This window comes from Lipophrys pholis, assembly GCF_963383615.2.
Source record: "Lipophrys pholis genome assembly, chromosome: 22".
In the NCBI taxonomy this organism is placed as follows: Eukaryota; Metazoa; Chordata; class Actinopteri; order Blenniiformes; family Blenniidae; genus Lipophrys; species Lipophrys pholis.
The window spans coordinates 4,925,892-4,952,535 of NC_137644.1; the positions used below are offsets into that span (position 1 = coordinate 4,925,892).

The window sequence follows — 26,644 nt, forward strand, 5'->3', positions numbered from 1 at the left end:
GCTCGAGAGAGGCAGGGATTAAACATGATCCCGCCGACGGGCTGTCAGTCAAACCCGCAACTCTCCAACCTCCTGTTTACAAAAAAAAGAAAAAAAAAAAGAAAGATCACCCCCATAAAATAGGTGCGTTTCTCTCCACCAGCTTCATAAATTAAACCGATCATGAATCCGTCCTCATGCGTTCTCTCCTCTTCTTGTAAGCGATTAAAGCAAAGAACTCTTGAGTAGGAAAAAACAAATGGTTATTCTGCAGCGGATTTAGTGGTGGTCGTTATATTCCCGTGCCAAGAGGCGATGGATTAATTTAATTAGCCCGGTGAAGATTAATGGCAATGCATATCGGCCTTTTCTGTAGATAAGGCTCCACACTGTTATACAGGATGTGTTGTTTTCTAACGCCGCTCTAATTTGGGAAAGTTTGGAGTGTTTTTGAAGCTAAATTCGGCTGAAATTAGCAGATTATAGAGTCCATAGCTTTGGTTTGTGTTCAATTATTGCTATATATTCCTTTATATTGTGGAATCACCGTGCAGTGGTTTAACTCTTCAGACGGTCGCTGGTTTGAGTCCCATCGCAGTTCTCTTCTCTTGATATTAATAATAATACTATTACATGAACTGAAACATTAAAAATGAAATTGACATCATTTGAAAGACTTCAACAGATTAGAATAAATCCAAACATTCTGAGTTACAGGTTATAATGTGATATTATGCAGACGAAGCGGTTTATTTGAAAAGGGTTCATATTAAGTTGAATAGAAACTAAGAGATGAAATAGGTTCAAGGGGAATTACATTTAAAAAGTGGAAAAGTGGATATATTTTCAGGCGTAAAGGACCATAACACCGTAGCATTGTAGCATTAGCTGAACTGGAAGCATCCATATTCTACTTTCAATGAAGATTTTCAACAGATTTCTGTGCAGATATCCACACGTTCATGTTTGACGATATGTATCCATGCATATACAAGCAATTCTCCAGAATTAAACAAGAACAACTTTCCGTATGTTTTGATACTAAAGTGCTGCATCGTGTATGTTTGTCCGCCGTGTGTGCACCATTGTGATGCGGCACGTCGGTTCTCACAGGACCTCACAAAACAAAAAATAAAAATGCACTGCCTCATAATTACTGCCCCTTTTGATGTCTGCCTTTCATTCGGTTCACAAGCGGAAGTGAGGACAGAAGCAATAACATTTAGACCAGTACGCTTTGAGATTTTGTGCACAAATCTGAGTTAAATTACACGAATGTCAGCACAAGTCACCTCACTCATGGTTGTTGTGGTTATTTATCTGCATTATTGAGGTTGTTCACCACAGCTTATTAGTGACATTTAAATGAATGGCTGGGCCTTTTAATAGTCCCACACTTCCACAGAGCTCACATAAAGTATATATCCACTTTGTAATTTATATACTTTATCTCACAATATAACAATTACGGAGCCGCTTTGATGCGTCTCAATGATCCGTTCTTCTCAGACTGCAGTTGTATCATTGAGAAGTCAGGCGTAAATAGAGCCTCAAAGTGTCTGGATGTTTTATTCCTCTCAATAACTGACAGGATCTGATTCATTATTAGATTAGATCAGGAAACTATGACCCTAAAAAAAAAAAAAAAAACCTTTCCAGATTTCTGTAATGTCACTTTTAGGTGCTGATGATGACGGGACTATTCACAAACTGGTGAAGAAAATAAAGAATTAAATCCCTGCCTGCTCATGGAGTAGTTAATCACGTTACAGTAACGAATTACTGGTGCCAGGCTGGGTGGGAGGGAGTGGGGGGGGGGGGGGCTGAGACCCCCGTGCAATTCGATCTGCGCCTCCTTTTGACAGTCATTTAAAGGGGATCTGGAGAACCCGATAGCCGGGGACTTACACCCCTCCAAAGGCTTTCGGGACACTTTAGCCCGGCTCGGCTCGGCCCCGCAGCGCCAGTGAGTCTCCAGGCGGGGTGTAAACGTTAAATGTTCACTATTTGTTCTGTGGATTGAGAGGAAAATCAAGCCACTCTTTCATTCACCCCCCCCCCCCCCCCTTTTTTTTCAAACCAGCCTCCCTCCTGTTTCTTTTCCAGACTCCACAGTCATTGACTGAAGCGGCTTCGAGGAGAGACTCCTAATAAACAAATTAAAAAAGTTTATGGAGAGAGAAGAGGAAGGGAAGTGGAATATTTAGTAACAGCTGACGGCCCGCACGGGGACTGAACGAGTCCTGACGTGGTGGAAGAGGAGGTTATCTGCCATCGGAGCAGTCCTTATCTGAGGATAAATATTTGTGTATCATGGCCAGAACCTCCGACGTGTTGTGATTGTTGCAGCACAGGTGATCGACATGCAGATAGCCACTGTACGCTTCCTCTACAGGGGCACATCCTCTGCAGGGCTCATCTCCTGCAGAAGCACATCTTCTCCATCCTCTGCAGGGGCGCAGCTGCAACCTGGGGGGTCGCTGCCCCCCCCCTCACACCCCTCTACAAAAAGCTATCTTTCAATTATGAGGTTAAAAGTGTGTTTTAATAAACGACTCCCTCATTAAAGAGGGAGTACATTCCCCTGCAGATAACAGGCAGGTTGCATTGTGTTGATCTCTCCTGGGAGGATTCCTGAAGGGGTGTCCACCCCCCCACCCCCCCACCCCCCCACCCCCCACCCCCCCACCCCTCCACCCCCATCCCTTGCATCTCATTAAAGCTCATCTCCACATCTCTATCTCCCCCATCAGGGCCGCAGCATCAACCCTGCACATGCCCTATTTCTGCACGATTCAGATTGTTTCTTTCATGGGGTGAAGTAAAATCTGGCTATTTTGGATGGAGGCCCCTTCAAGCAACAAACCAATGTGATCTGGTTGTTTCACACCACCACCCTCCTCCTCCTCCTCCCCTCCCCTTTCAAATGAAACCCCGAACTGGACTCCCAGTGGCCACCCAGGCCAGGATTACTCTGCTCAGCCAGGAAAAAAAAAAAAAAAGAGGAGGAGGAGGAGGAAGAGGAGGAGGAGGAGGAGGAAGAAGGAGGGGGGCCTGCCTGGATACCCAGCCGCCTGTAAGTGTCCATCCTCGGTTTGTTTGACATGGCAGCGTCCTGGGTATAAAACCGATAAACATCTGGTGGCGCTGCCAGGACATTGGAAAATGAGGGATTGGGGGAGTTGGGGGGTGGTGGGGTGGGGGTGGGGGTGTGCGTGTGTGTGTGTGGGGGGGGGGGGGGGGGGGGGGGCAGCATTGAAAGAGGCGACGAAAATCATAATGAGAAGAAAGATGGGCAGAGAGAAAGAGAGAGAGAGGGAGAGACAGGGAGATGCTGATCAGCTAATTACAGCTGCAAATAAAATGCAAATTTATCCTGGCACAGTGAGCATGCCCAAGTTTAAACATAGCGCCATCCAAAAACTCAGAGCTGCACTGGCTCACAGCCAAGGACGACTTCAACAAAGACTGATGATCCAATAATACAACCTGCACTCGTATTATTATTATTATTATTATTATTATTATTATTATTATTATTATTAATAATAATAATAATAATAAAAATAATAATAATAATAATAATAATAATAATAATAATAATAATAATAATAATAATAATAATAATAATAATAATAATAATAATGATAATGATAATAATAGATTTGTAATGGAGTAACTTTGATTGCAAAATAAAATATATAAACATATTGAAGGCAGAAATCCCCATATTTTCAACACATAACTTAAAATTCCAGTAAATAAAATGAGAATAAATTTAATGATACACCTGGCTATAATAAATGGTATAGACGCACAGATTGTTGTTTTTACCTTCGCATGAGTGTGAATGTACAGCAAGTCGTGTCTCATCGCATAATATAATGTGATATTTAAGTACACATTGACATGTTTAATCTCGTGTCGTAGATCTCACAACATGTGACCTAACTGTATAATCTTATATATAGCTTTATATTGAAGAAAATTTGCAATAACTAGATCTCATTTTTAAAAACAAAATCTGGTTAATTGCAACGTATAACTTACAACTTCACATTTATGTTAAATAAATAAATAAATAAATAAATAAATAAATAAATAAATAAATAAATAAATAAATAAATAAAATGGATATGGCATATGGATCATCTTTTAAAAAAAGATATGTTGTTTTGAAAAATGTATTTATACACCTCTGGCCTCACACCAAGCCAGATTTAAAAATGTGTGTGTGTGCATTTGTGTGCGAGTGTGTGTGTGCGTGTGTGTGCGTGTGTGTGTGTGCGCGCGTGTGAGTGTGAGTGTGTATTTAGCAAAGAATGGGGGTCCTTTCCCGTCACCCTGCTCATTATCTATCATTACCTGAGCAGAGCTGCATCTCCCATCTCCTCCAACAATAAATAAAGAAAAGTGACTCCTCCACCATGATGCTTCACAGCCACAAGCCAACAATACTCCAGTCCCTCCCCCCTCCCCCCCTCCCCCCTCCCCCCCTCCACACTGTATATGCGCACTTTACGCACAAGGCCACACGTCTCCGTTTCCCTCCACCTCCACATCTCATGTGATTAATGATACGTCTCCACCCAAAGATTAATCATGGGAAATCACACCAAAAAAATGTTGGGAGGTACTCCTGAGGACTGCAAGTAGTGTCTGGATCAGGTGGGCTTTGGGGGGGAGGGGGGGGGGGCGAAAACGAATTAGCTCCATGGAATCTTTTTAGATGCAAATATTTTGTTATCTCCACTTTGCTGCACTGTTTTCAGTGTTTATGATTAATTATCTCTTCTTGGTGAAAAATAAATCATGCGAAATTAGGATCGAGCCTGACTCCACCGGCGTGAGCAGAGATGGCAGGTCGATGTTGTTAATTTCAGGTTGAAATTGACACACTAATTATAGTGCAGAGTGCTGCTGGAACACTAGCAGGCAAGATTATACCTCTGTGCTTCTATTTTTTCTCCTTCTTCTCCTTTTTTTTTTTTTTTTATCAGATCCCCCCCACCCCTCCCCCCCCCTCCCCCCTCCTTATATTTTACCAATTAAAAATCGTAAAGGCATTTCATTGCCCCGGGATAAAAAAAGAAGCAGCCTCTCTCCTAACATGGCCATCACTTTCCCCCATCAGATTCATTGTGATGTATTAGATGCAATAAATTATCCCATGTAACAAAACATGGCGAGCTGAAAGGCTGATAATCTGCAGAGGGGAGATAAGGATTCATTATTCCAAATCATTATGAATCCAGCGTTGGCTGTGACTTCTTTCTTAATCAGCTTCTGTGATCCTGGATACGTGAAGGGAGCAGATAAGAGCAGAGTCGTTTATAATTCTCCCCACCTCGGCCTAATATTTTAAAATAAAATCGCAGGGAGGAAAAAAAGAGAAAGAGAGAGAGAGAGAGAGAGAGAAAAAAAAACCCAGCACATTGGCTTAACGTTTGGAGGGTGCACAGGACGAGAATAATAAAACACATTGAGGGAAATAAATAAGTAAATAGATAATACGTGGCCCATACATTTTTGGTGGTGTTTTGTCTCAAATTAAGGTCATCTTATTCGACGTTTACAGCGGAGAATCATGTAGGCAGGGAGAGAGAGAGAGAGAGAGAGAGAGCCAGAGATATATACTGCAGCGTTTATTTCACATTTTGGAGTGGGAAGTGGCTAATAAAATTTAGGCTACACCAGGAGGCTGTAAAAGCGGGTGACCGTAAATGATTTACTCCGTTTATGCACTAACGGGGCAGAAAAGCCACAGTGCAGGGGTGGGGGTGGAGGGGGGGGGGGTGTGAGGTGGGGGTACAGATAAAGCGCATACAGTGAATGTTTCTCATGGCGCCACAATCTGAATCATTAAAAAAAAAAGGAGATGCAGCTGTGTTTAATCAGAATATAACGGTGACATTATAACTCCTCGCCGGTGGAGATTATAAATATCATCTGGCTGTGATAGAATAGATGGGAATAAAAGCCTCCACTCTGTGTGTGCGTGCGTGCGTAATGTGTGCGCGCGCACGCAGGCTCCGCTTGTTATTGTGGCCCACGGTGTACCGAGGAGGGTTTGTGCTTGCAGCTTGTTGTCAGTCCCCTCTTCTTCTTTTTTTTTTTTTTTTTTTTTTTTTCTTGCTTGTCACGCGGGAACTCGCGTCAAATTCTACATTAATCACGCGATTTCACGCGCGCACGAAGGGAACGAGCGCGTGTTTGGACCGGTTCGGGGGGAAGACGAGAGACGCCGCAGCCCCAACGTGGCTCAGCGTGGCGGCCTATAGTAACACAATGCACCCCCGCCGCCCTCCCCCTCTTCCTCCTTAAACTGCACCGGGTCATTTACAGTCTCCATTTACAATTAATTAAGGATCGAGTCCCCTAAAAAACACGCGCCCCTCCTCTTTACCCTCCCGAAAAAAAACCCGTATTTACATCTGCCTCGTCAAATTAAAAAAAAAAAGAAAAAGAAATTCCCTCTTCATTTCATTCTATCCCCACTGAACAAGATGACGTGAATAGTTTTTTTTGTCGTAATTAATCTTTTTTATTACACCTTTAATATGCTTTAAGTATCCGCGGGTAAACGCGCGTTTATTCTCTCTATCAAAGCCATCAGTGTGAGCGTTTATCACTTAATATCTCCACCTTAACACTGGAAACCAAACAGAAAATAATTCCTAAAAATAAGCACTCTATTTACATGAAAAAAAGCAGATTAATAAATCATTACGATCAGCGCGTGTTATTATTTTCTAATTCTATTTAGATACTAATTCCATCAGTGAAAAGGCTGCGCTCGCCCTGCGTGGAAATGCTGAATAATTCATCGGTTTAAAAGACACATTTTGGCTGTAAGTTTATACAACGCCAATTATGTTTAATTTATTATTACCTTAATTGAATCCCCCCCCACCACCACCACCACCACCACCACCAAAAGCTAGATTTGGGTGTGATCAGTTTACATTCTCCTTCAAAGAGTCAAGGCGCAACATGAGAGATACCAAGCCTGCAGCATCCTCCCTCTCTCCTCTCTCCTCTCTCCTCTCTCCTCTCTCCTCTCCCTCCTCTCTTTCTCCTCAGTGTATTTCACAGAGAGAAGGATCGGATTTGCTTGGTGCTCCTTTCAATCAACCATGGTGTCAATAAGCAGCGAGCAGGCCTGTGTGTGTGCTGCGGGTGAGCAGTGGATGGCGCGCCGAGCTCTGCCGCTTTTAACAACAGCTGCCTAAAAGCGCCTGACCACAATGAAGCCCCGATTACATCATCACATTGATATGATAAAAAAAGAGAGATTTGCAGATTTTGTTTGCTCTATGTGCTTTTTTTTTTTTTTTCTTCTTCTTTCTTTTCTCCTGCCTCTTCAAACGTGCCTGTAATTTGGAGTTTGGCGCGGATTGTTGATGAGACACCAGCCATGGCTTCATCTGTCCTTTGTGGCGGAGGAGAGGAAGAAAAGGGCTGCTCCTCTTCTCCTGCACAAAAGCTTGTGCAACGTTTTTCTGCAGAGAAATGTCTGCAGAGCACAAGCTGAAAGGCTGCACAATGTCACTCCATCACAAAAACGCACATTTATCAAACAAAAACGACGAAATTTGATGTGGTGTTTTTTTTTGTGCATTTACGAAAATAAAGTTCTATATTTGACTGAATTTTGATGAAAGATGAGGAGGATTCATCTCGTTGTAGTGGGCGTCACCTGCACGGATTTGTTCAGGTGTGCTTTATTTTGATTATATATAAAAAAGAAACGCCAAAATATTCAAATTGAAGGTAAAAAAAAAAAAAAGAAGAATGATAATAATCGATGATAAGTGCTTCTGTAGTGTTTGTATTCCCGCTTTATTTGTTGTGCACACAGACCCGGAAGAACTGCGTGCTCAGTACAGTAAGTACGGTAAAGAGGCCGCCGTTGGTTGGCCCGGACGCGCGAGCAGGCTTTGCCCGGTAGCCTATGTGAGCGCGTGTTTCTCCTCGCGGTGAGTTATGATGATGTGACTCCGGGACCGAGGGCGCGCGCACCACCACCACCACCACCTCCTCCTCTACCTCCTCCTCTAACACGAACAGTACTGTGTGTGAGTGTGTGTTTTTTCTTCCTTCCACACTCTCGTTCTTTCTCCATCTGCCTCCCCCCTTCCCTCTCTCTCTCTCTCTCTCACTCCCTCTCCCTCTCTCTCTCTCTCTCTCTAAATGCCATCGGCGGCTCCATCTCTATGTCACTCTTTCTTCACATCTGCGGAAAAAATCCTCCACCCTGCCCGGCAGCGTCCACGTACAGGTCAGTAAATATTTAGATTTGCGCTGAAGCCGCATCCTAAAAACGCGGCGTCCAATCGGTTGCCCCTCCCCTCCGCGGCTTTTGTGAGCTCCACTGATGCTGCCCGTCGGTGTGAATGATTGCAAACTTTTGCGCACGGGATTCCAGGTCCAAATAAAAAATAAATACAGTAAATCTGTAGCAAACGAAAGCGCTGGAGTTTACTGTGCCGAAGCCTGCCAGTGACACCTTTCGTCTGTGTGCACTTGCTGGAGGTGGAGGAGGGGGGGGGGGGGGGGGTGGGGGGTGGGGGGGTGGCTGTAGTGTTGACAATACTGGCTACAACATCCATAACGACCGCCATTGTTGCGTTTGACGCCTCTGCTAGCGATGCGTGTTCGTCTACGGTCAAAACCCCCCCCCCCCGCATTATTTCGTTTTTACGCACGGGAAATTTGCTTCATATCCAATTAGGAAACGTGGTTTCCTCACTCAGGCGTGCGTCATTTTGGAATGATGTGCTTAAAAAAGGGTTTCTTAAAATATTTAGCCACCTACCTCCGTGCCGACCCCCCCATAATAGCGCAGATGAGGGGCTTTAACGACCTATTACCTAGCGCGCAGGTCGGTAGTATAGGCAGGATCCCATACAAGCCGTGAAATTGATCTGATTACCTTGCCGGCGGGTCATAAAAAAGAGGGGAGCCGGGTTTGCTGAGGCTGCGCTTCCACCCCGTTATTAGTTTCCTCCATCTCGTCTTTGGTCGATATGTCTTGATATGGCGGGGAGAGAGAGAGCGAGCGAGAGAGCGGGAGAGAGAGAGAGAGAGAGAGAGAGAGAGAGAGAGAGAGAGAGAGAGAGAGAGAGAGAGAGAGAGAGAGAGAGAGAGAGTGGTAGAATGAATAGGGTGCCAAATTAAGGGCATCACACGCACGCTGTCACGGGCCAGGAGCTGTTATTTCTATGAGCTCGACACAGACCTCGTTTAGATCCCAGAGGCTATTTTCAATGTTTTCGTGCTCTATTTTTATTTTTTTTTAATCCAAACCAGCAAAAGTGGTCACTTGGGTAAGATTAAATAATTTAAAATGTGGACGGAGAAACAAGCAGCGGCATCGAGTGTGACACAGAAGGACAGACAGTAGGTACTTTCACTTCTCCTCGCTTATAAGAATCAATCCAAGGCTTTCAGGTTACATTTATTCATAAACCAAATTAGGCCAAACGGTCACGGTATTGCTTGTTTGTTTCGGGGTGCAGAGGCTAAAAAAGGTGAAAAGGCCTCTGCGCGTCAAATGAAAGATTACATCAGTGAGTCTGGCGAGAAGCGATAGAAGCTGATAAGAATCTCAAGTCGGTCAATTGCGGGCCGCTTGGTCTTCTTTCTTTTTTCTTTTTTCTTCTATTATTTTTCTGGGAAAAAAAGACACAGAGTGTCACCTTTTACGTTCCTAGAAGAATAAAAAAAATGCTGTTTAAATCACACCTTTATGTTTTGAATCATTCAAGGAAATTTTTTTTTTATAAGTTTCAGTCTCGACGCGCGGAATTTGACGCCCTCGTTTTGTTCTGAGAAGCCGAGTTGGTTCACATGCTGAGAGAGTCAAGCAGCTACCTTCGTTGTTCTTTTCTTGAAAGGACCAGAAAGGTGACGGATGACTAACTGAGAACACTCAACCTGCACATATCGCTTTCAAAATGTATAAATTAACATGTAACCGAGAGAATATCTCAGAACTGTTGTGTTATTATCCACTGGCTGTGGCTGTCTTTTTTTTTTATTACACCAGGGAACACGAATCAGCTCTGAAACATCGTCTTCACTTAACACGCGCGTCTGCGTCATGTTGCATTTAATTGTGCGTTCATTGTTTAAAATGTTTCCTTTCTATGAAGTTAAACGTCGATTTTTTTTTGCGCAAAAACATACAGAGATTTAAATATGATGGAAAAAGGCTTCAAGGAAACACTGAACTCGGACAGTGCCTATTAATTTTGAATTACTGTTCCTAATTTACTTTAAAATATAGTAAATAATAGGATAGGACACCAAAACATTTTCTTTTTTCCCCATAACAATAATTATTATTATTATCATTGTTTGATAAATAATAGAAGCTGATGGCGTCATGATACTTTGATAACCTACGTGTGTTTTTATTATTGTGTGATTTTTATTTCTGACCTCTGATTAGCAGCTAACGGAGGGAATATGTTATTTATGGGGGGAAAAAACAATGAATGTAACTTCAGATTTTTGATTGGAGGAGGGGGGTAAACACACACACACACACACACACACACACACACACACACACACACACACACACACACACACACACACACACACACACACACACACACACACACACACACACACACACACACACACACACACACACACACACACACACAGAAAGCAATTGATCTCCCTCTCTGGCAAACGGAATAATCCCTGTTCTTGTTTTAAATTCTCATCCGCAAAAAGGGAAAACTGTGCCATGTTTTGATTTTAATCACATCCCGTTGACACAGTCACTCAGAAATTATCTCTCCCATCAGATAAAAATAGCTGCTGGACCCTCGCCTATTTTTTCATTTCTTTTTTTTTTCTTTTCTTTTTTTTTGTGAATCAACCTTTACGCACAACAGCTCAGCTCTTTGTAGGCCACGCTGACTTCACTAAAGACTAATAGCGGCTCCTTTTAGCGCCTCTCTCTCACGCTCGCACCGACTGAGAAAAAAAAAAGAAGAAAAAAAAAAGAGCTGAAGCCACCGTTTCTGCCTTCTTGTCGACAGTTTGGGATTATAAATGACAACTTTTTAAGTGAGACCGTCTTATTCCGGTGCTGAATAAGCTGCGGCGTTATTGACACCGCGGCTTGGGGAATCAAGTCATGGGACGGCTTCCATGTCCCATTCTCTAAGCTTCGATACATCCAGTCAAGAAACAAAAAAACATAATCGGGATTTTAGGCTACATTTACCGTCATGTGTTGCCTCCGAGCACCTATAACGGAGTACTTTGTGGATAATGGCTCCGCGATACTTTTCAAGAGGATAATTACACGAGTCCGCTGACAGCTTGACAATGGAAGCTACAGCAGTTTGCATCCAAGTTCAGTCTCAGGTTTTTGCCTGTGTGAGAAACGCTCCCCTCTTACTGCGCCCCTCTCTGCCTCACACACACACACACTCTCTCTCCAGGTAGGGCTATCATGGAGAAGGGAAAACAGGACGCTTTGCCAAGTCTCTCTCTCTCTTTCTCTCTCAGTCTGTCTCCCACGCGCTCGGCTGAGCACCTTAATATCACACATGAAGTGAGGGAGGGTTCAAAATTAGGATCATAGATGAATAAGCACTAATGGAGTCATCACCTGAGGCCGCCATCATTGTGGAAAAAATAAACTTAATTGGCATTTATCAAGCTGATGAGGCTGCAAATGATTCATGCGCTTTTACGCAGCTCATGAATGAATGAATGAATGAATGAATGAATGAATGAATGAATGAATGAATGAATGAATGAATGAATGAAGCTTGACGCTTGAAGGGACCCTACCTGATGTACACACCGAGATAACCGTACGTGGATCCCTGCGTGGCGCAAAGGGCGTGCGCGCTCCCGAGACCGGGGCGTTCATTTCCTTGAGTGTTTACGCCGCCTGACGTCACATCCAGTGGCGTCGCGGAGGCGAGCCCCCGAGCCTCGTGCGTGCACCCTCAACGCGCGTGCGCGCTCACACCCGCCTCTACTATTACACGCTGTCAATCTTGTGTGGACAAATACAAAGTGGGGTTCAGACATGAAATACCTGAGCAGGACGCACGGAACGCGCACGCGCCTCCCAAATTTGGCTCTGATTTGGAAGAGGTCAATTATAATTGCTTATTTTTAGATGGAAATAGAGAGGGAGTAAATCTCTCCCCGTGCGCGCTCTCGTGTTACATTTAATGCCGTGTTTTGAATAAATCATGACACGACCTATTGTTGCTCGTCTGTTTAATAAGTTGCTGCAGTGAGTAGAAAGTTGCAGCAGCGCAGACATTGAAGTGAGGTGAGTGGCAGCCGGTAATAGCCAACATTAGGATATCTCTCCCTTTTTTTTTACCCCCCTTCTTCTTTTGTGTGTGTGTGTGTGTGTGTGTGTGTGTGTGTGTGTGTGTGTGTGTGTGTGTGTGTGTGTGTGTGTGTGTGTGTGTGTGTGTGTGTGTGTGTGTGTGTGTGTGTGTGTGTGTGTGTGAACTATAAGCTCAGTCACCCGAGCGTCCTTGTCCGTGCAGCTTCACGGTGAGGGAATCGGCTCAATTTGGATCTTCCATTAGAATAATGCGCCTGTCACCGCGAGAGGACGCACTGTCACAATTTTAAGAGCATAAATGTCCCGCAAACCTGCCATTGGCCCGGAGCAACAGGCTTTCTGCTGCATGCAGCCGTCTTCTTCCTCTGTGGCTGTGCAGCTGACTGAACCCGCCTCATTGAAGAGAATTATTTTTTACTTTTTATCGATTATTTTCACTTTGATTGATGATTGAAGCTGATGGGAAGAAGGCTTATGCGTTCTTGTGTTTCTTTCTCTAATGTTTTACTATTAACGTTCTATGTGGGGGCGTGTTATTGTTTAATGTATTAATTTGAATAGGAGGAAAATCCCTCATCCACTTTGGATAATACTGTTTTTCATGCGCAATTAAACGGTTAAGTTTCATAGGGAAATGAAAGAATAACAAATTCATATTTTATTGATATGTTTTTGAATTTATTTGGCAAGGTCATTGAAAAAATCTTGCAGCTCTTGCATCTCTCCTGACCCACGTTATATTCAATTAGGGCAAGCCCCTCCCCTTAACTGATGACACTGACAGACCCTCCTTAAGTTGCGTCGCGCCACAGCTGTCTGCGAGCATTGAGCTGCCTGGCGCCATCCTGAAAGAATGCCTTCACTGTAAAAAAAAAAAAAAAAAAAAAAAAAGGACTGGAGAGAGAAAGAGAGCAAGAGAGAGGTAGAGCAAGGGTGAGCGAGCAAAAGGCGCACAGACCGAGAGGGGAGGAGAGAGAGAGGAGCGGAGTTAATGGAGAGGCTCTACAACTGCGCACAAACACAGATTTGATCAGTGAGTTTAACTTGCTGGTGCTGGTCAGTGTGCAGTGAAGCCATCCACTGCAAACAAGCCCCGCGCCCCTACGAGCCTCCACTACTTGTTGAGCCGGGCTGAATCGCTGACATTTTTTTTCTTTCTAAGAGGAAGAAGTTCAGGAACTCTGCGTGGAAACCGGATTCCATTTTGGACGTATTTATATGACAACACCTTTGTTGCATTTTGTAATGTGGGGGTATGTTTCGTGTTTATATGTCTTCAGTTTTGCGTAAATCCAACAAAGCGTGAGCCAGTAGTCTGTTCAAAGCCGCGCTGAGTGTAAACACATCTGTTGAAAATGAGAGAATAATTTCTTCTTTCTGTTCCAGGTGATCAGAAACGAGCGCGGAACCTGTGGATTTAACTAAAAGAAGAAGAAAAAACTCCGGGATTTGGGACAGACTGTTTCTCACCTTTTTACTTGTGCCGCTTTGCTTCGGCGTACATGAACATTTACTAAAGAGACAACTTAAAAAAAAAGGCCAGCAATGGAAGTAAGTGCTGATCAGCCCCGATGGATGAGCCATCATCCCGCGGTGTTGAACGAGCAGCATCCCGGCTCACATCACCCGGGCCTCGGCCACTCATACATGGACCCTTCGCAGTATCCCCTCGCTGAAGATGTGGATGTACTCTTTAATATCGATGGACAGGGGAACCACGTCTCTCCATACTATGGAAACTCTGTCCGAGCCGTCCAGAGGTACCCTCCTCCTCCACACAGTAAGTAAACGGGCCCGTTTAGGCCTTTTATTTAATAATGTGCACATTATCTCCATGCAGACGTTTGTGAGTAAAAGGCTCCATTACGGCAGCTGCGTGTGGAATTATTTGAATTATCGAAACCGCGATCCAGACCGGGTTGCACGTCGTTTCTCCTGAGATGACTCTAAGAGCTTCAAACGCTGAGAAACGATGCAGTAAATGTGTAGAACTAACCCCAGTTTATTTGTCTTTTGGTTTTCTCATTTTAATTCCACCGTCGAGACGTCACAACGCTGACTCGTATGTCCGAGAATCTCTGAAGTTTTTCTATAGCCCGTGCGCAATTTGCTTTCTAGATCAATCGTATGTTTGGTTACGGATTTCAGCAAACAGAAGTGTTGGCGCCGAAGTCGTAGATACACCTGGATTATTTTTACTCAGAAATGCAGCCGGGCGCACGCACATTTAACTCTCCTGCTTGTTACGGGCAGTCATTTGTGGAAATTCATGAACGTAGATATGAAGTCACCGAGCAGACTTTTAATTTTGTTCTGAATTAAGGTTATATATATTTGTTGCATGTTAAAATGGGAACATCAAGAGTAAAATCTTGCACGCGAAACCTCGCGTAAAGGGAGGAATTGTTTTTTTACGCAGCATGGAAGTATGAATGATTAGCTGTCGTACGGACATTTGAAGAAATAAAAAGCCACGATGTATGTATCTGTGCGTAAAAGTGTTTCCAATTTAATCCAGTGTTGAAATAAGAAGGGGGTTGATGTGAAAGTCAGGTTGTGATCTTCTTGTGTTTCTGTGTGCTGCCTCAGGTAGCCAGGTGTGCCGTCCCTCGTTACTGCACGGCTCTCTGCCTTGGCTGGAGGGAAGCAAAGGAATCCCACCGCACCACAGCACTTCTCCCTGGAACCTGAGCCCCTTCCCCAAGAACCCCCTGCACCACGGCTCCCCGGCCAGCCTGTCCGTCTACCCCTCGGCCTCCTCCTCCTCCCTGTCCACCGGTCACTCCAGTCCGCACCTCTTCACGTTTCCCCCGACGCCCCCGAAAGACGTGTCCCCGGACCCGGGCATATCCACCCCGGGCTCCAGCAGCTCCGGGCGGCAGGAGGATAAAGAGTGCATAAAGTACCAGGTGTCCCTGGCCGAGACTATGAAACTGGAGTCAGCTCACAGCCGGAGCGTGGCATCAATCGGAGCAGGGTCTTCCTCTGCCCACCACCCCATCGCCACATACCCACCCTATGTCCCTGAATACGGCCCAGGCCTCTTCCCACCAAGTAGCCTGATAGGTGGGTCCTCTTCTAGTTATGGTTCCAAAACAAGACCAAAAACAAGGTCCTGTTCAGGTAGGCGTGCGCTTTATTACATTCCCTTTTGATCTAACACTATTCCCCAGATTTGCAGCCTCCATGATGTTTAATTTCACATTCTTCAAACAAACAAACGATAAACAAACAAGCAAACAAACGGCCCATAATTACCGCATTCATGCGTTACATGAAGCAGCTTCAGGCCACACAGGTGAACACAAACAGACATAATAATAATAATAATAATAATAATAATAATAATAATAATAATAATAATAATAATAATAATAACAATAATAACACCAACAACAATAATAATAATAATAAGTGGTGGTTTATTTAAAAATAAATGTGGAAATAATTATATTAATTATATTTGATATGTCTTTACAAAAGCAGGCTAACTCTAATGAATGAAAAAAAAACAACAACCAAAAAACATATATTGGTATTTTTCAATGAAATAACTCGACGTGTAGCTTCCATTAATTTTCCCATCCTCCTCCTGCCCGCCAGCAGACAGTTGGGGGAGAGTGAAAGAGAGGAAAGCCAGCTCTCTGGGCTGTGTCGCCCCGTTTATATGTTTAAGATAATCCCATTACTGTCAGACCAGTGCACGCCACAGTTGCATTGTTTACCCAGCGGTGGAGCTCCGGATGCTGCGCGTTCATTCAGGGAAAAGAGCGGCTGAAGCGCCGCCGTGGCAAAGCGCACCAAACCAAACCACCATCATCATAATCATCATCCCGGGGAGGAGGGGAGAGGCAGCAGCGAGCTCACATAGGGCAGATATTTTAGATGAGGAGTGGGGTAATTATTTTAAAGGTTAAAAATCCCAGTTTTTCTGTAATGAGATTAATATCAAGCGTCTTTTTGATGGGAGCGAAAACAGTGGATTAGTTGATGCATATCATCGGGATTATTCAGCGTCATACACTTGGTTTCATTAATGCAAATAAAGATTTTAATTCGAGGATCATGTGCGATAATGTGCATTTTAAGATATTCCCGCAATCTGTGAACTATTCATATTTCTTTTTAATCCGTGCAGCGTGCTTTGTGCAAACTTCTCCAGCACGCAGCCAAAGCACACCCTGCCTGTGTGTGCGGCAGGATACACAATCTGCATTGCAGAGGCCTGCTTGATCTTAAGTCAGATGCATGGGATCCGACGCGCTTTGTGTTTGATTTCAGCTCCTCGTGCCAAAAAGAGAAAAACCGTCTTTAAAAAAAAAAAAGGAGCGAAAACACAATCCTGCTCAGGTGCTGATGTACGTCTGTTACATCTATAAAAAAAACGCTGCACGACGCGCACTGACACATCTCTGTCTCTTTATTTTTGTGGAGAAGAACTGTGTGAGTTGCTTTATTCTGCAGCTTAAAAAAAGGGGAAGTGAGGCTGTATGAAAATGCAAACAAGAAAAAAAAAAAAGAAGAAAAAAAAAAAAACAGCTCTCGGCGTTGCACAAAAGCCCCGCGCAAGGAGTCTGCGCTTTCAAATAATCTGAGTGTGACTGCAGCTCTCCTTGTTTCAGCCTCAGCCCCCCAACTCGCCCCCCAAATACACACTAATCAAACTGTTAGTGCGCGTCTCACCTGTCGGTGTCACTAGAGAAGTGTCAGTCAAACATGAACGCTCCCTCGATCCATTCTGAACAAAGGACATGGCCTCTTACAGAAAATCTCACACACATTTGATCCTATTATTATTATTATTATTATTATTATTATTATTATTATTATTATTATTATTATTATTATTATTATTATTATTATTATTGGCGGCCTTTTTAAAATAGATTATAATAGATAATAGATTAGTATACATATATTTTTTAATACGTTTGTTTAGTTTAAAATGATTTTACGCGTTTTTACGCATCATGTTTAGGAAGAATTTGTAATGATTTCTGTCTCATGGACCTTATAAACTGCTGACAATGTTTTTTTAATATGTATGTATGTATGTGTGATAAATATATCAATGTTTTATTGTTATTGTTGTTGCTGCTGTTAATATTTAAATTATTATTGCTATTCGTGCGTTTTGTTGCTTGTCTAACACATGCTGTGCCATCACTAACCTTTTTTGTTCCCATGCACACATGTAGTTGTTTTCGATATTTCGGAGGCCTCACTGACCTGGAACCTGTCTCCATGTCCTGTGTGTGCGTGCGTGTGTGTGTGTGTGTGTGTGTGTGTGTGTGTGTGTGTGTGTGTGTGTGTGTGCGTGTTGGCCCTCCGCAGAAGGTAGAGAGTGCGTGAACTGCGGGGCCACGTCGACTCCGCTGTGGAGGCGGGACGGTACGGGTCACTATCTGTGTAACGCCTGCGGACTCTACCATAAGATGAACGGGCAGAACCGCCCTCTCATCAAACCCAAACGGCGGCTGGTACGTCTTTACCACATTTTCTCTATTGATGACATTTCCGTCTCTCTCTCTGTTTTTCCCCTATCCAGGAAGAAGTAGGCCTATTAGCTGCAGGAAATTGACTCGACAAGTGCAGGTCTCTGTTTTCAGATACTACCTAGAAAAAAAAAAAAAAAAAAAAAAAAAAAAAAGCAACAACAACTGCACAGTATATTCTTTTCCCATGCAATTTTTTTATTTGCTAAAATTGTCATTGATGCACATTAAATTTGCTGCATCCATTAAAGAGAGAGCTGCTTCTAGTGTTGGAATGGCTGCAGCCTTGCATTCATTAATGCACCCTGAGCTCCATCTTTTATTTTATTTTTAAAAAAAAAATACAATAAAATACATATGAGCAAGTGTCTTTTAATGGAGCTATTTCTGCAGCAATTTTAGGGAAACCCCCTTCCATCAGAGCTGCATGTCTTCTTATGAGTATTAGAGGAGTTCCCCTCTAGCTTTTAGAAGAAAAAGGCAAACATTGGCTGTCCAGTCCTGCCCTGCTTTACTCTGGACTTCTTCTTCTCCTCCTCTTTGCCCGGCTCCTCAGGAAAGGGCTGCCGGATATCTGAGCAGCGCAGATAAGTCGCTTTTAACAACACAGCCCGCTTCCCCAGTCAAAACAGAAAGGCTGCAGGAGCCCGGGCTAGTCCAGCAACACAGTCACGACTTGAGATTTGTTTAGTGTTATAATCCCTGTTTAAATACACCAAGATAGTCGAGGTATGAGTAATCGCCACGCCATATTTGTCCTTGTGATTTTTTTTGCTTAAAAAAAAACACAATAAAGAAACTACAATACATTTAATAGGAAGGCTTGAGCCTTCTACGTTAATACATTCCTTAAAAAATAATATAGTTAAATGTGGATTAGTCGTAAATTCATGCGTTAAAATTAAATCCACAGTTCCAAACATGGCGATCCTGCAAAATTATAATAAAATAAAACTATATGTAATTTATACATGTATACATGTATACATGTGCTCCCTGATTGGTGATTCACAGCGCACACTAGCTGTGTTTGTAGGCCACCACACGTGTATAATTGGAAATCCCTCCGTGAGATAATGTAGTCCTTTACGTCGGCGTGTCCTCTGTGGTCACCTGTCTATTGATTGTTTTTAGAGATTAAAACGTCAATGTCAAGCCACTGCAGCAAACTGGAGGCTGTGAAGGCAGGCATGCTCAGAATCCACGTGGAGACATGAGTGCGTCAGGCTCAAGTTTGACTCAACCTGCACGAGCCCCCCCAAAATACCAAGCTTTCTTCTATTTTTACCCCCCTTTTTAACTGGCGTGCAATTATTGCCATGTGGTTCATTTCACCACATCATGTAATCACATTTTGCATCCATATTCTTAAGAAGAAAAAAAAATCTTATAAACTACAAAGCTCCTTTCAGCTTTAATCGATACCAAATCTATTCACCCCCCACCCTCCATTTTTTTCCCCTTCTTTTCCAATTGTTTCGCGTCACGACGTTTAAAGCAAGGCACCATGGCACAAACACGCACTTTAAGGGGAAATTTAATCAGATTTAATAGCTCTCCCATTTCAAGGCACTGCTTTTATGTCTTCTGTAAATATTTATTCTCTGGGAGGTATGCGCTCTATGACGCTATTTTTAGCCTTGAGTGAAAGCAGCTCTGTTTTTAGTATTCCTCCCCTTATTTTAAACTATTTTCAGCTTGCACTAATGCAACAAAAACAAAATATATATATATAAAAAAAATCCACTCTGTGTACATAACGCATGCATATACAGTAGGAGGAAAGTTTACGTTATAAGTGTTTTAATGGCTTTACGCACGACAGGAGTGAACGAAGCGGGTGTGTGACCGAATGCAACGCGTTTTTTTTATTTTAATTATTATTTCTTTTCTTTTTTTACTCCATTTATTCAAATGTGTGATAGAACTGCATGCATGCAGGGCCGCAAATATGGCATACCTTTTTTTTTTTTTTTTTAGGGGGTGGGGGGTATTTACATGCCAAAATCCGCACGTTTTGCGTAAAGGCGGCCCTGGATGAATGGTGGAAGCTTTGAAAATAAAATATATTTAAAAAAATCTACTGTTGTTTGGGTCACTACACGGTCATGTGACGTGTCTGTCTTTCTTTCTTCCCTTTTCTGTGACCACTCCACGTGGCAGTCCGCAGCCAGGCGGGCGGGGACGTCGTGCGCCAACTGTCAAACGACAACGACGACGCTGTGGCGGAGAAACGCCAACGGGGACCCGGTGTGTAACGCCTGCGGCCTGTACTATAAACTGCACAATGTAAGTAATAAACCCCCCCGCAGTATCTCTCCATCAAGGCTTGAATATATTGCATCAGTGCTCCTCTCGGTCCTCACGTCCTGCTGGGCCCACCTTTTCCCCTCTTTTTTCTTTCTGCATATTTGATGTGACTCGTCCCTGCAGAGACTTTCCGGGCCATGGTGATAACAAATACTGTAGAATTAATATGATTTATTGGCAGTAAGTGCGAATCTGAAATGTATAAGACCTAAGTGAACTAAGCCCGCAGCCGCCTTGCTTTTGAATATTAAAGAAGAAGGGGGGCTTAATTAAAATTCGATTAATTTCCAGGCCGCCACCCCCCCCCCCCCCCCTCCTCTCTCTCTCTTTCACACACACATGCACACACTCTGCGTATTTCCAGTCCTTCTGGTTCCCAGCGCACCAGGGACTCCGAGTCCCCCCTCTGACCACCAATCCGTCTGATTCGTTTTGGGTTGGTTAGTGCCTCACCACATCATTTCACATCCTCAATCTGAAAACCCCAGGGACTCGTTTATCTCCCCCTCTCTCTCCTCTCCTGTGCACAAAGCTGTCACTTTTAATCAAACTGCCATTGTAGCTGCAAACTAATAATAATAATAACCCGGCTAACTGCTCTGAGGCCACATGTAGGTAATTTCTCCCCCACCTCTCGTCCTCTCAGACAACAGATAAAGGTTGAAAATGTCCCTGTGTGCGAGGGGAAGAGTATCCTGCTTGTCACGCGAGCGGCTCTCTGTTAAATCATTTTCCCATGTTACTTTTGGCAGATGCTAATGCAGTGCAGAGACAGATTCAGACCAAGGTTAAAGGGAGAGCAGAATAACATTTCCCACTTACTCACCAGCGTCTGAACTGACCCCGACCTCGCTGTAATTGTGAAATTAGTTTATTTTGGGTAAATCCGGACTTCTGTTGCTCCCTTTGAAACAAATTCCACATTCTTCATGGAGACTCCGGCCGGAGACCCTGTTGGCCGGCGTGTGTGTTGCTTCTTAAGCAGAACACCTGATGGTGGTGTGCCTGTTGTCCTGGCAGCTCATGGTCAGATAAGACGCTGGTGGAAAAGTTGCCTCGAAGACACTCGGTGGTGTCGACGCTCTTCAGTGTTTCGGGGGGTTTTCTGGTGTCTGTCTGTGAGGGAAGTGTGACACCTCTGAGGTTTCAGGTGGTTTGTGGAGAGAGAGGATGTGCGAGGCGGCGTGTTTAGCGGTGGTCACCGACTCAAAACACTTTGGTCGGGCTCGTTTTTTTGTTTGATGTGCTGACGGCGGCGGCCGGGCGGCGGCCGGGGGCCCGAGGCTCCCAGTCATCTCAGCATCAAAGAGCCGAGGCCTGACTGGCTTTAAGGTGGGCGTAGCTCGCCTCCGAGACACAGGCGGGGAAAGTCACCCAGTACGGAGTCGCAGCTTAGAAAATGAAACTGCACCATGGGGGGGGGGGGGGGGAAGGAGGGCACAGATCTCTGGACCTCCGCTAATCATGGAGGCAACTCTCTTTAAAAGAGTCAGCAAAAAAAAAAAAAAAATTCCAATGTCTCAGACAGCTCCGGAGAGAGAGAGAGAGAGGACAAAATCCCCGTTCCCATTTCCCCGGCAAGAAGCAGTGAGAAAGATCAGGACGCCAGTCGGCCTCATCCACCTCCCCTCATAATCCCGCCTGCAGCCCGAATTCCATCATCCAGCTCTCCTTCCCGGCTAAACCGACGTTGGAAGATGGCAGCTGGGGCCATTTCTGGCCAAGAGATGGCCAAACGGTTGAGGAGGAGGAGGAGGAGGGTGGAGAGGAGGACTTGGCCGATGCCGGCGGTGGCCGTGGCCATGAGTCTCCGCGGTCGACCGGCTGCACATTAGCTGCCAGACCCTTCTCCTCCGCCCCCCCCCCTCCCCTCGACTTTCCCTTTCCTCCGCTTTCTTTTTGGCATGGCCGCAGCCGCAGATACAGTCCAGCTTAAAGGAATCAGCTAAATCCAAACCCAACACACACACACACACACACACACACACACACACACACACACACACACACACACACACACACACACACACACACACACACACACACACACACACACTAAAAGAGTGTATATAAACAATTTTCTGTTCCGGGATGGGACAGTCAGATTTCTCTCGTAATGGGACTCCATTACATGTCATTACGTCCCTCCAAAACCCCAGAATCGTCCCCTGAGAACACAGAAAAGCTCCCCGAGAGCCACATCTTGAAGATTTATTTTTAAAAGTCGGTGACACCCCTCATTTAAGGTTTTTTTTTTTTTTTTTTATTGTGTTGCCCTAATGTTGTTGTGATGGAGCCTCTTGCTTTTAAGATGCCTATCTCACATAAACAAAATACTAATCTGGCCCCTGTTTCCTTGTCTCCTTTCGAGAGCAGATCAACCGACCTCTGACCATGAAGAAGGAAGGCATCCAGACCAGGAACAGGAAGATGTCCAGCAAGTCCAAGAAGAGCAAAAAGTCCCAAGACAGCATGGACGACTTCTCCAAGAGCCTGATGGACAAGAGCAGCTCGTTCAGCCCGGCCGCCCTGTCCCGCCACATGTCCTCCTTCCCTCCGTTCTCGCACTCCGGCCACATGCTGAGCACCCCCACACCCATGCACCCCTCCTCCAGCTTGCCCTTCGCCCCCCACCACCCCTCCAGTATGGTCACGGCCATGGGTTAGAACCCCCGAACCCTGAACGACCTCGCCACTGAAATTCACCACCAACCTGCCGCCTCCGCCGCCACGCCCTCCTGTTTCTCTGCTGACCTGCTTCCAGATCCTACAAGACGAACGGACCCCTCGGTCTGACCTACCCCCCACCCCGACCCCAACCAACCCCACCCTACCCCCTCCCCCGTCTCACGGCACGAGAGGCTTTAAGGCTCCTTCCTTCCCCCTTCGGTTCTATCTTATTTTTATAAAAATCAAAGTGTACCTCTGCGATGTGAATGCTTTGCAGACTTGACTGTGGCGCGCTGACCTCCCGGAGGGGGACACCACCTTTTCATCAACCACCTCCACCTCCTCCGCCACCTCCACTCAACACGGAGCTCCATTTGTGTACAAAAAGCCATTTTTTCCCCCCACATTACCAGAACTTGACGCCCACTCCCTCTACCTCCAACCCTCTCCTCGCCTGTGTAACAGGAAGAGCCCCACCCCCACCCACCCCAACGCCCAACTTCTTCTTCCCCTACTGGAGACACTGACGTTGAATATATTTGTACAAATTGTATGAAATACAGTACATTTAATGAAGACTTTTTAATTAAGTAAGAGGAAAAAAAAAAATGTAAACATGCCCGTGGGCAGCTAACGACGAGAAGGGTACGAGTCGCAGCGGGTGGAGAGACTTGCCGCCGGAGAGGAACGAGGGAGGATGGAGGCGAGGAGAGGGAGAGACTTTTGAGAGAAAAGGGGCAGGCTTCGCTTTTCGCCTGCATGAACTGCGTTGCATTAAGTTGGGGGAGAGTCGGCGGCTCCAGCTGCAGGTGTCTCTCCACTTTCTTTCTTTTCTTTTCTTTTTTTTTTTTTTTTTGAATGTGCTATAGGTCTCGGGCAATTGGTTTGTGTTGAAGCGCGCACGTACACACACACACACACACACACACACACACACACACACACACACACACACACACACACACACACACACACGATCACCTAAAAGACTTTCTTCCTGCCCACAGATTATATGCATTGTGAAAAAAAAAAAGTTCCTGTATTTGTTATTTGTATGTATAAATCAGAGTACCAAAAATACGAAAGAAACAAAGATGTAGAATTATTTCTTTATGTTATGCAGACTGAATGGTTGTAAAAATTTAATAATAATCACTAGTGTAAAATATGACTGCTTTTTTGTTTCGTAATTTTTTTTTCCCCCTCTTTGAAAATAATAAACTAGTTTAATCTCTGTTGACATGTTAGAGCCGCGGTCCGGGGTCGTCTTTTCTGTCCGACACACACACACACACACACACACACACACACACACACACACACACACACACACACACACACACACAACAGAAAGTGACAATGTCGTAAAGACATAGCAAACTTTAATAAAAATCACCTGAATTAGTAAAAAAAGGTATTCAAGCAAACTAATCAAAAAGATAGTCCTATATATTCACACTTCAATATACACTTTTATATCATTTATTGGTACAAACAAATGTTGAAATGACATATTTCACTTTTTCCAGCTCATGGTAAAGTCCAGCTGTTCCTCATTTCTTTAAAACTAACTGATATAAGTTCATAACAGTTACGGGAAATATCACATTTCAGAGATATTATGATCAGGAAGAGACAACAGGTGAAAAAAAATGAACCTAAATCTGATTTCCTTGAAGCATCGGATGTTTCTTTGTAAGACTTTCTCGAGACAAGAAGAAATCGGAAATTTTCAAATTTCACCGGCCTCATAAGTTACTCAACATAAATCATTTTAAAAGGTATTTCTCAAAGTAAGAAACACTATTGAAGTATCAGTTAAGTTATTCAGAAGAAGAAATGACTGAAGTGCCGAGCCAGAGAGGTGAAAAAGAGGAACTGACTCGGGTTTCGACCACTAATTGAACCGCAGATTAGATGGAGCTGCTTCCTCCATGAACCTGCTCGAGCTTTGAAAGAGCGAAAGAGACAATCAGGCTGGAGTGTAAAGCTCCATTTCAACACCACTAAACTGTACAAGAAGTGTTCAAGCTTTGAAGGCATGACGGCACGGGGATCAGCCACAACATTAAGACCAACGCTCAAACTGCTGAGAGCAGTGAGAGCAGTGTTCATTGCGCTGAACGAGGACCTGCTGGTCATAATCTTATGGCCGATTTGTGAATGACCGTATTGAGTCTATTCATGATGCATGTCTGATTTACACCCTCTCAGTCAAACCTTTCAGAAACACTTGCCGAAAGAGTAAAATACGTTTTCAAACGTCTCAACCCCGACGACTCGATAGCATTAGCATTAGCAACACTATGCTTTAAAACATAAAGGACTAAAATGACTGAATAATAATCTACAAATACTCAAAAATCCTAATGTTTCCCTTTCTTTAAGGGTATAGAAATACAACTACATGAGATTTTTATACAAATAGTTTTTGCATAACTTGAAAAATATCAAAGAAACACGTCAAAGCTTAACGTCTATTTAATTTTTTCTTTTTGTTTCGTTTCTTCGACTTGAATTTGTACATTTGACACGTTGCCAGGTCGTCTCTCTGGCCGTTGTTTGGACGCCTCTCACTTCCGTGGGATGAATTTGACATAAAACAATGCTAACTATATAAATTGGTATGATAAGATTTGAAATAATAGTATATATCCATTACAAATATGTGAACAACGGTGAGATAGTTTGAGGTTATCCTCACAAATAATCTCATACAATCTAATCTGTGTGCATTTAAAGTACAACAGTGATCACATGCAAATGGTCAGAAGATGAAATTATGATAATTTTCTGCTTTTGATCATCAATTCCGACCTTGTAATGATGCAGAAAGCTCGGGAATCAGAGCAAGCGGGTTCTGATTGTTGTTAATCGTAATATGCAGTTTGTAATTTAAGCGCATTCTGTGAGAAAGTGCGTCACACCATCCAGCGCAGGAAGAGAAAAACCCCGTTTATAGCAGCATTTCTCTGTGCAGCCGACACACTGTCGGTCTTGTTGGACTTGATTCCTCATATGCAAAACGCTTGATTCTGTTTTGTGCCCGTGGCCTTGCAACAACTCTCCAGAACGGGAAGCAAAAAAACAAAAACAAAAAAAAAAGAACTGCTGGAAAACCACATTTCCAATATTGAAATATATATTTGCACAAGTGGAATGCCAAATCCGGCAGCTGCAGCCGTCTCCGGCCTCGCTGCAGAAAAAGGCCATACAGAAGTCAGGTATTTGGCATCATTTGTTTCTGAGCTGCTGTGACCAATCGCCAGATTTGCTCCTGTGTTTTAATAGCGAGGTCAAGGGGCCATGTGGAATGAGAATGGGAACGGTGTGTGTATGTGTGTGTGTGTATAGAGGGATTGAAGAGAGCTTTGCCCCAGCGGTGGGACCCCCCGGCCCCTGGCTGACCTTTCTCTTTGTCTCCTCCCCGGTGTCGGGCTGTGGACGGCCGCCAGCGGCGGGTGGAGGCGCGGCGGGCGCTTCAGGTGAGGACGACTCCAGACCGCAAGTCGCTCCTCTGCCGGCGTCTGAACCTCTTCCTGCATCTGCCTCTCGTCTTTCAGGTGAGGACGATGACAGAGCGGCCGGTGTAATGGGCTCTCAGCAGCCGTCCATCTTCATCAGCAGAGGTCAGGTCACCGAGGAGACGGAGTTCAACCACTTCACAATACTCTCATTTTAATCCAAATAAACGTGGAGGGAAACCTCTGGCCCCGTTCCAAATACAGTTCAACTGAAAACGCATTGTTTTCGTTACAGAAATGTTCCGTGTTTACACGACAAGGTGTTGAAAACAATATCCATTTACATGGAATTGGCAGAAACTGTTGTGCTGTTGGTTGTTTTT

The 26,644-nt window shown here is 44.2% G+C and overlaps 1 protein-coding gene across 2 annotated transcripts; it reads left to right on the plus strand.

Annotated features, from left to right (window-relative positions):
* Window positions 1-13,142: 13,142 nt before the first annotated feature.
* Window positions 13,143-24,043, plus strand: gata3 (GATA binding protein 3). Of its 2 annotated transcripts, none has more exons than XM_080491717.1 (6): window positions 13,143-13,575; window positions 13,709-14,102; window positions 14,912-15,445; window positions 17,657-17,802; window positions 19,981-20,106; window positions 22,504-24,043. In XM_080491717.1, the coding sequence occupies exons 2-6, from the start codon at window positions 13,868-13,870 to the stop codon at window positions 22,792-22,794; spliced, it is 1,332 nt and encodes a 443-aa protein (XP_080347843.1). In that variant the 5' UTR covers window positions 13,143-13,575; window positions 13,709-13,867; the 3' UTR covers window positions 22,795-24,043. The 2 variants fall into 2 exon arrangements, with proteins under 2 accessions (XP_080347843.1, XP_080347844.1); XM_080491718.1 differs by lacking the exon at window positions 13,143-13,575 and adding an exon at window positions 17,871-17,917 and having other exon boundaries at window positions 17,657-17,713.
* Window positions 24,044-26,644: the final 2,601 nt, after the last annotated feature.

Coding starts and splice junctions, on each gene's coding strand:
- gata3 (XM_080491717.1), top strand. CDS start 13,868: ATGGAAGTAAGTGCTGATCAGCCCCGATGGATGAGCCATCATCCCGCG. Junction 14,103..14,911: donor GTACCCTCCTCCTCCACACA/GTAAGTAAACGG, acceptor GTGCTGCCTCAG/GTAGCCAGGTGTGCCGTCCC. Junction 17,803..19,980: donor TCAAACCCAAACGGCGGCTG/GTACGTCTTTAC, acceptor TCCACGTGGCAG/TCCGCAGCCAGGCGGGCGGG.